This window comes from Maylandia zebra, linkage group LG22 (genome assembly GCF_041146795.1).
Source record: "Maylandia zebra isolate NMK-2024a linkage group LG22, Mzebra_GT3a, whole genome shotgun sequence".
Classification (NCBI taxonomy): domain Eukaryota; kingdom Metazoa; phylum Chordata; class Actinopteri; order Cichliformes; family Cichlidae; genus Maylandia; species Maylandia zebra.
This window is the reverse complement of record NC_135187.1, coordinates 17,766,314-17,776,655: the sequence shown is the minus strand read 5'-3', so window position 1 is coordinate 17,776,655 and position 10,342 is coordinate 17,766,314. Positions and strand designations below refer to the sequence as shown.

General features: G+C 44.0%; 1 protein-coding gene across 2 annotated transcripts in view; it reads right to left on the bottom strand.

Annotated features, from left to right (window-relative positions):
• Positions 1 to 6,079: 6,079 nt before the first annotated feature.
• znf704 (zinc finger protein 704) overlaps positions 6,080 to 10,342 on the bottom strand; it is a 54,599-nt gene continuing 50,336 nt past the window's right edge. For both annotated transcript variants that reach the window (XM_076879233.1, XM_076879232.1), the window contains exons 7-9: positions 9,487 to 9,624; positions 9,319 to 9,410; positions 6,080 to 8,060 (exon numbers count right to left, since the gene is read on the bottom strand). In XM_076879233.1, coding sequence (XP_076735348.1) covers positions 7,946 to 8,060; positions 9,319 to 9,410; positions 9,487 to 9,624 — 345 coding nt within the window. In that variant the 3' untranslated portion in view covers positions 6,080 to 7,945. The remainder of the gene's footprint in view (positions 8,061 to 9,318; positions 9,411 to 9,486; positions 9,625 to 10,342) is intronic.

Here is a 10,342-nt window from a genome sequence, read left to right as displayed (position 1 = left end):
GTGCGACTGTTTTGCAGTGACTGAATTGATCTATAAATGGCATCCACCTGTTTAATGGTGCGGTGGAGCATTTCTTCACCCAGACTTGTTACTTTCTGCGGTGCTGGTGGGAGAGCTTGTAGCATCATAATTGCTTTTCTTTTCAGTTTGTTTACAGTTAGGCAACAAAGCTGATTCTGGTTTGGGTTGAAATACAAAACTTAGAACTAAGAAACAGTCTGGGCCACAACCCTGCTGACGCTGGCAAATTATTGCTTTTTATGCTTTGGTTTTTGTGCAGCTGAAACAAACAAATGGGTCATTTAATTTAAGATTCAAATACGCTGGAGGTGGATTTTGTTGCACACCAACTCAGCCTCCTTCTCCGTTTCTCCCAGTCTCTGTGTCACAGAGAGAAGCCGAGAGCCAAAAAGTGGACAATAGTGTGCCGCTCCAGGAGTTGTGGCATCTGCCAGCTGCTGCTGGGACTGCTCCATAGTACATGTACTGGACATGCAAACATTTCAACCACAAGGACACAAAGTGTCTGCAGCGATGAGCGCCGCGCCATTGGACACTTCCGGATATCGGCGTTGCTGACATTAGCTTCATGTACTTTCACTTCCTAGCTTCAACAGAGCAAAGATTTCTCAAAACGCCTTCGCTGCTTTAAGTTTGCTCGACGCCTGGCAGCTGCATCAAAAGCAGAACCGACCCCGTTCAAGAAATGACACCCTAAGCACGTCGGCGTAGAAGAAACGCTCCCAGCCGCGGTCGCCGGTGGTAACAGATGAGGAAGTGTTTGAGATTTTACAGCCCAACTGTGGCACCTGATGCACTGAACAGACTCTGGAGCAGGAAAATGTGTTGCATCTAGTTTACAGCCTGGAAACACATATCAAACATTTACATTTAGAGGCTTCAAAAGGATAGAAAAACGCAACATACCGTGGCGACCATGTCAGGGCGGAGAGCAGCCGCCGCCAAACAAAGTCCCCCTTGCAAAGTTACTTAAACATCCTAAAATCGGGGAAATTATGTTTTAAATAATCACCGTGTTTTAGGGAACTCGCGGTTAGACCTCTCAAATCATTTTGTACCGTGTGTGGTGTAAACAATTGATTCAATCAAGCACCACATGATTCAGGCCTCCTGTGACTGATGTCCACACATGGAAAACATCGGCCTTTTCAAAGCTTTGGGTGTCTTTTCAATCCAGCTTCCCAAGGGCGGTGCATGCAGGAGGAGGGACGACAAAGAATTCGTCCTCAGCATCCAACCAGCTGAGGAATCGGGTACTTTTAAAGAGATTTGCAAACAAAAGCAGGGGATTTTATTTTGAAGCTAAACTGTGACGCAGTTTAGCTACCGAGGACTGCACTGGCTGCTCTCGAGTCCCCGTCCTGGACGCCACAGCACAAGTAGAGCACATTTATATAAAGTCATGTTTTCCCATAATTTCCTTATTTGCATGCACATGCAGTATTAAAAATACAGTTAGACCAGAGCAGTGTGTATATATATATATATCTATATATAGATATATATAGATGTATATAATGTTTGAAAAAGGAGTGTAAAAATCCAGTGCGACAGTCATTGAGTTCTTGAGGTCTACATGATTGTAATCAAAATAAAACAGCCAGTGAGGTGATCCAGTTTGGAGAGAGGGCCGAGCTCTCTGTTGCATATTCGAGTTCAAACTGAGGAAGCTGCGGCACAAATACCCTGAAAACAAAGACTGAACGCCGTCTGGACTGTTTAGCGAATTTACATTCCGAATGATTAAAAATCCAATGATAGAATTCCGGCTGACGGAAAGTGAGTTTCTTCTCTCTACCTGATCGCCTCACCTTCACGCCGAACGCGAGCGATGCCCGTTGAGGTTTTCCCGTGGAAGCCGCTTAGCAGCTCAGCGCTATAAATGGATCATCTCACCGACTGTTTCACATGCCGTTTGCTGAAAACGAGGCTTCCTTGATTTCCCAAACATATCGAGATTGCGCCACGACAGCGATTCTTCTTCATGTCAACATATATTTATCTACAAGCCCTTACACAAAGGGGAGAGGGGGTTCATGTTTGGGAAAGCAAAGAGAAGGAAAAACACATTGGAAACACAGTATCATCATCATTATCATCATCAGGTTTGGATCAAAAAAATAAGTTTACAGCAAAGAGTAGAAAAGTCACTCGCAGATATCTTGCAACATCTTTCTTTCTGGAGCTGAGACGGGGCTAAAGAGGCTCACAGGAGAACTCAGACTAGCCAGCACCAGAAACATTCCTCCAGAGTTTCTCAGAGCACAACGCTGCGACGGCTTGAGGTCCGATCTAGAAACTCCACGCTCATCAAGGCACATTCAAGACTCCTCCAAAAGGTAACCACCAGAAATGAGAGGTGGTGGTCGAGAGGGGGGAGCAACTCTTGGAAACACACACTCAGGACTTCTGAGCGTTTCCCAAAGCCATTTCACCCATCCTTCCACCGTCCTCCTCCTCCTTATTCACATTCCTGAATGAATGAAGGACGGACTCGAGAAGAGGGCCCCTACCCTTTTAAATCGACAACAACAACAACGCTGCCCCCTGCTGCTGCACTGGCAGCTGGAAAGAGGCAAAGACACCCCCCAAAAAATGCTGCCAGTTAGCACAGCAGCCATAAAAACCAGCCCAGAGAGTTGGAAGGCTCTGACACTGCAAACACACTTGTTCCCCAGTCTCAGCAGAGCGCCACCTGCTGTTAGCCTTGCAGAACACTGGAGGGTCTGTGAGGCAAACTGCAGGGCGCAGGGGCAGATAACAGCACCGTGGGCTCACGCACATTATCGCCCACTAGACGTGGGTGGGTGGCACGTCTGCAGACACAGCTGAGGTGGGGGCCGGGGAGGGGGGGGCACCTGACCAAAGGCACAGCCCGTCACTTTAAATAAAAAAAAAGTAGGAATTTTGATCGTATTATAGTTAGAGATATCACATCAATGTACTGATACACACCGATACTGTAGCTTAGATATACTGTACTGTAGCATATATTGACCTCATAGGTGGATGATACAGGGTATATTAAGTGTCAGCCTCTTGTCACAAAAACAAGCGTCGTCACGTATGAAATATTGATCTGGTTAAGGGTCAGCTTACACAAACGAGGGGTCCTCATAAAACTGTCAACACGTGAACTGCTGTTAAAGCTGCCACCGTTCAGGAGCAGTGACAGCCCAAAGTGCAACACACACACACACACACACACACACACACACACACACACACACACACACACACACACACACACACACACACACACACACACACACACACAGGGTCCCTCATAGCTCATGAGAGTTGATGTTTATATCGTCCGTAAGTAGAATAATGCTGTCTTGTTTTACTCGGCTCATAAATCACAGCTCAGCCCTTTAATAGGCAGCAGCGAAGTAAACACGACAGAGAACAAAAGCCAGACCAGCCGCTGCCGCTCCGTGTGACAAGAAAACAAAAAACAAAACAAAGAAAGTCCTCATAAGTATTCATATGGCTCCCTCTCGAGCAACAAGTCCGCCTATCGTGGGCCTTTGATGCCACCGTTTTAATTAAGCTGTGTGAACACGTGTTTATAATGATAGCCCATTTCTGAACTCGTGTTTACGCCTCCACCCCCCAAAATCCCATCAGGTTTCAGGGCTGAGAGATCAGATTAATATGAATGAACAAGTTAGATTATCTGATCGGTGCGATGCTGCCATATGGTGTGCTGCACATCATTAACCTGTCAATTTGGGGGTAAAATGAACATCGTGATTTCCCCCCCCCTGCTATTTTCATCTAAATGGAAGTAAATTATAAATTATTCTGCATCTCTGCAAATATCTCCATTTGATAGTTAAATAACAAGATGCTGCAGCCATATGTCTGCACGTTATGTCAAATTTCATCATGCTCGGTATACGGTAAGAAAAAACTGCCCGTTTACTCACTCCATCCAGAGCCTTTGAATGTCTTCATCAGCACTGATAAAAGGCAAATTTAAAAGGGGACCTATTTATTGTGCTACTTTCCTATAATGAGCCTTTTATTCTCTGGTTCTGCTAGAGTAGCTTTGCATGACTCACAGTTTGAAATAATCCTTATTTATATTACGGGCTACAGTACAAGCCTGATGAGTTCAGCCCCTTTCATTTTTAGCCAGCTTTCTACCTTGGCTGCCCCTCACAAGCAGCAGTTTTGAACAGCGGGTCTTCTGAAGCAGATGTTTCCGGTTGGCTGGGATCACATTTGTTAGTCTGATTATTTTAATATGAGTATAACTGCAATAGTATATGTGACAAAAATAAGAACAGAACACAACAACCCATTTTAAGCTACTTTACAACCCATAAGTATGTAACTTAGTTCCCATAGTCCTAATTTTACCAGCTGTGGTGATTATTAATGAACCAATTATTAGACTGTTATGAAACAAGCCCTCCTGCACAGTGAATATTTGATTCTTTTGAGTACGTTTTGAAGCTCAGACTCGAGCAGACCGAGACTGCACAGCTGAAAAGATCTGCAGTTCAATGAAAACCGAACCTGCTGATGAAGCCTGAAAGCTCAAGGACCAGTGAGTACATGGACTGTGATTCGATTTTCATCAGCTGTTATTCTGAAGCTCTTTGTTGTTACAGAAAATAACTTCCAAGCTTGAACATAAGAGTTCAGATTCAAAGTGAAATAGAAAATAAGCCGATTTAATATTCTGCCGGTGTTTTCCATCTATTCACAGGGCTGAGCCGCAGACGCGAGGAAACAGTCATCAATAGAAGTCACCAAAATAAAAGCATTTAAAAAAAACAACCGTGTATTTTTGTTTGTTTGTTTTTTGGATGGGTTTTTTTTTTATTTAATTTTTATTTTCATGTTCTACAGCAAAACAATGTTTACAAAATGGAGTTAATGGAGAAACAGCACTGCGTTGAGTGTTTAGCACCTCTGTTTCTCCCTCCGCCGAGGGCACCAGGACGCATGCAAAGACAAACCCTGGCACAGTGTCTCTGAAAGCACCGTCACGACGAGGCCATCTTTGGGCCATCGAGATGTTCTCAGATCAGGCCACGGTCCACAAAACAAATCCCATCGAGCTTCCCCACGATCCAAGAGAACATGGACGGGTTTCAGAAATATGGCAGCAAATATATCTTTGAAGTAATTTTTTTGGATCACCTCTAAGCGAGGGAGTGAGATGAGCTTATTTTGGCCAAATCTTATTGTCAACCGTGAGATCGACTCGACAACCCAGAGAGAGGAAAAACTAGCTGCCTGGAAATGCTGCCACTGTAATTATCCAGTGCTCTGAATGATCTGAACAACTGAAGGGACTCGTTTCTGGACAGGATCCTGACTGAATCTGATTGGCTGCCAAATATATATAAATATATTTTAAACATCAGTGGAGGAAAACGATCCAAACGCTGAGACGGAGAAGCCCCGTTCAGCCTCAACTAAAACATCCTTAAACCCCAGTGCGGCCAAATCAGGAGTGGACGAGACAGAGAAACGCCACGGGCCGTTAGACGCTTCAGGGGAGTGCAGGAGCACCGAGCTTCAGCAGCAGCCCCCCTCCACACACACGCGCGCTTTGCCCGGGGCTCCTTCAGAGTTCACACACAAGAGCCAGCGAGCGCAAACACACTGAGGTGTCAATCAAACTAATTGCAGGCGGGCCTGCGTGACACGGGCGGGGAACGATAGGGGGGCGGAGTGGCAGAATTGGAAATATGATAAAGGTTTTAATCAACTGCAGTTTTTGACGCAGCGCCGGCAGTGGAGAGCGTTAACGTGAAGGAGCTCCAGGCGGGAATGTGAGGGTCACGCTCACTCAAAAGAGCCTAACGAGCTTCGTTTATGAAGCCGATGACGCCACATAAGAGTCTCCCTCAGCAGAACATGAAAACAAAAATCATAAACACTTCATATATATATATATATATATATATATATATATATATATATATATATATATATATATATATATATATATATATATATATATATATATATATATATATATATATATGGATGTGTATATTCATATGTATGAACATTTAAATAACAAAAAAACAAATTAGTTTCATGTTTTTAGTTTTGAATGCAACTGTTTCTTTCCAGACAATAGATTTGACTTAAACAGTAACATGTTGACAAAACCTCACTGTAACAAGCACGATGGCCTTTCAAAGAGTGACTTGAAGGCTGCGCCTACAGCACGGCTCGTTCATAACGTGGCATTTGTGATGACAGAGGTTGGCGGTCATTAAAACAAAAAAGGAGCGTAAAAGGAAAACAAATATATACAGGATACAGGAACAAACTAGAAACAGCTGATCAAAAGTAAGAGAGCGCCACGACTTTCAGGCGCTTAAACTGGACGAGTGTGTGTGAGTTTATCAGCTGGTGTTGGTTTTTAGAAACTCTGATGAAGCCTGTTTGTGCGCGAGTGTGTGTGTGAGAGAGTGTGTTTGACAGAAACCCTCCCAAAAAAGGTCGAGGCTTTCAGGACGATCTTAGAAAGCAGATGGAAAGAGTTGGTCCGCGTTTGTAAACGCTCGGGCCTCGTGATTCTACTTCCTGGCTCTGAGGCGGAAGAAAGGAGGCTTTTCAACCTGCTCTCACCTCAGCAGCCAATCACACAGACTCTCGTGAGCCAAAGCTTTGCGTTCTGAGTGAATTAAGTTAAACGCCAAAGGAGTGACTTAATTAAGTGCCGCTTTGCTCTCCCAAAATGAAAACAAAAGCTTGCTGCAGAGAATTTAAGGGGGAGCAGCCGCAAGCGGGCGGACAAATATTATTACTCTTTCTGTAACGTCCAGTCAGGAGATGACGCGGAAACACTTCCAGCTTTTAAAAGGGACCGCAAAGGAACTGCGTTACACAAAAAGTATCTCACTTTGGGTTTTCAGCCCTCCCTTCTTTTGGATATCAGGTCATCGGGAGACGCCTTTGTGGCAGATGTAAACAAACTTAATTTGTTGGAGTAAAAGTTGGTGCAGGAGGGCGACTGCATTGAACGTTGCTGCTGACTTCCAGTGCTATGAGGAGGGTCTTTAACACACATCGTAGTAGCAGGTAGGTAAGCAGTCTTAGTTTCACCAAAAAAAAGAAAAAGAAATAAATGACACCGACTACACTAAACATGGCACCTTAACCAAAAAAACCAAAACAAAACGTGAAGGACAGGATAAAGTTTTGGAGTTTTCGGTTGCAAAGTTGTCATGCATTCCCTCGGTGCTGTCCGGGAGGCGTGAGGGACCGTGATAAAAGATCACCTCAAAGTCCAGAATTGGATACAAAGGGACGAACAAGTCGAAGGAAGAACAAAAACTGCGAGCTTTACCTCCACGTGCTTTTTCATAGCTTTCTTAAAACGGACTTCAGAGAGTTCCCTTCTTCTTTTGAATAAAAAAGTGTTTTTTACTCTAATCTTTTGAGAAAACACACACTTAAAAAAAAAAAAAAATCATTTGGCCTTTTTCTCAACCCCCTTCTTTGACAAGACTTTCATTTAAAAACCAGAGCTGTACAAAACATAGAAAGATGCAACACTGAACCCAACATTAAAAAAAGAAAACAAAAAAACTGCAGAAATCTTTTTTTTTTTCTTTACACTGTTTAGCTGCACCGAGGTTTTCCCAAAAACTGGGAAAGAAGGGAATGGCGAGCCCACGCTGGGAATCCCGGACGGCGATGTGAAAGGTGACTCTGCCGTCCTGCGGTTGCTTCCACAGCTAGAATGGTTCAGTGGAGCTGATGAGGTTGGGTGGGGTGTGGGACGGAGCCGGAGAACGAGGGCGGGGCCATAGCTGACAGACAGTTGCGATGTTGATCTGAAGAAAACCGAATGCATGCAGGATGACGCCCCCCCCCTTTTCCCCTTGTTTTCCTCAGCTGGAAAACTGCATGGCTTGTTTGTCTGGCGAGCTGCGGGGGACGATCAGTCAGTGAATCTCTGGCAGGCCTTCTTCCAGCGGCACGCGGTGCACCACATGTCGCGGTTCTCCATCCCGTACACCTTACGGCACTTCTTCCCCTCGCCACGCACCTTCCGACTGGAGGAGAGATGAAGACCAACAGCACATGAAGCTGTTATATATTAACGACATAACAAACAACAGCACAACGCTTATAACACTGGGCGTTATTATTCCTGGACTCTTATTCGTCTTGCCCAGATGCCCACTGCAACTAACTGATTAGCTCTTGTCCCTTTAAGGCCAGCCTCCCTGGAAGAAAGCTTTTTTCTCACTGGTTGCCCCTCAAAGCCGCAGGAGGGTGGAGCTACTTAGGGACATCATCTAAGATGTCATAACCGAGCAAAAAGAGCAATCACGAGTTTTCAGCTCACAGAGATTACTCGTGTTTACACTGACCTCACTATTTGAAACTTTGTCCGCCATAAAAGCATACATTTGAAAACCAAAACCAGAAAACCATGAAGAGTACAACATGTTAGAGGTTAACATGAACACAAATCTATCTGACATGTTCCACATGTTTGCAGATGAAGTTGCTGTCTCAGCTTGTGTGTATCTTCTTCCTGACAACAGCGCATAGTTCCTCTGTGGGGTTCAGGTCAATGGCCAATCAGGTACAGCAATAACACGGTCAGCAAAATATTTGGCAGTTTTGGTACTGTGGGGAGGACTTGGGACCTCCCCACAGTACTCCAATCCTCCACTACAGCTGTCTGCAAACAGCCAGCCTTTACAGCAGTGACCTTCTGCGGCTCACTCTCCCTGTGTGGGCTGTAGATGATCGTAGAGGATCGTCATCTGGAGGACCGTAAATCATGTAGTCTTCCCCATGATTGTGGCTGTGTTCGCTGCACTAGACTGACAGGCACACACTATTTAAACCGTGTTCATAGCAGTTTACTCAAACTCAAAATGAAATATTCTAATAACGTGAGATATGTTTATTTTTTAGCTGTAGGCCACAATTATCAAAGTTAAAACAGAAATGCTGAAGCATGATGGTTTCTATGTAATGAGTTTAAAATAGATTAAAATTTCACTTTCTTAAATAACTGATGGAACATATTCAACTTTTTACATGCGTCCATATGTTGGAAGAAATTTCCTTTTTGCTAAGAAAAACATGACATCTGTCTCCTCCCAGTCCCACCATTGTGCTAAGCTAACTGGTTCTTTTTAATTACGCCACTGACTGCAGAGATAGATAAACACATATCAGAGCCTTATTCCATTTTTCAGGTTGCACCAAACAAGCTGAAAGAGAAAGGTTTAATTCGACCTTTAACTGAAGCTATAACCAGTCATAAGGTGAGACTCTGTGAGAGTCCAGTACCTGAGGGCAGCGGTGGCTCTGGGAGGGGACGAAAGCACTGCAATGGTCTGGGAACGTTGGTCACCAAATCCTTGGCTTTTACTGGGAGACACCTGGAGAACGAGAGCAGATCATGAATAAGAGAAAGACGAGCTGCGTGAAAGCAAAGGCTGAGCCAGGCTTTCTCACCGTGGTCCCGGTGAAAGTGACGGGTGGCGACTGCCAAGAGATGCTGAAACTGGAGCTGTTGGTGGGAGTGAAGCTGGTGGACGCCGAGCCGGCCGAGTTGTTGTTGCTGCTGGACGGGATGGACACTGGAGCCGTGGCCTGAAGGCAGAGGTCAAAGGTCACTATTTTTAACTTTTATTTAAATTCAGCATATTGGAATACTTTTATTTATTTTAGTATTTGTTAATTGATGCAGAGCTTCTTTGTATTGGGATGTCAGACAGTGGTTAGTGAAATCCTCTTACGAAGCCTAAAGCTGAACATTTTTTTCTGCTTTGAAACTCGATTTAATGATCAAGCGCCCTGAAGCATACCTTGCTTTAATCTCTTTTTTTGCTTCCAATTAAAGCCATAATTTATAAAATTATCATTTTGTGCTCAAGACCATAAACTAATCAGAAAAGTGTTAATGATGTCACAACCAACAGAGCTGAGGGTCTGTTCCCCATAGACTTAGTATCAACTGGAACCAGGGGAGTCTCCCCCTGCTGGCCATTAGAAAGAAAGCAGGTGAATGACTTCCCTTTTTTTTTTTACCCAGAAACTACACCTGTCCTTTACATGTTTATACTGCAGGCTACTGATTGGCTGGAGATGGGACTTTTCCATCTTTTCTGACACCGAGTTTACCCAGAGGAGGTTTCTTTTTTTGGGTCAGATTTCTCTTTCTATTACATTTTTTTGTTAAAAAAAACCCTCTTTTGTTATTTTCTAGGTGAGGTAGATTTTAATGGTCGGATAAATATACTTTATTCAAAGAAGGTTTTTTTCAAGGCAGATTTTTGGCCTTTATCAGAAACATAACTACTCATGTCAG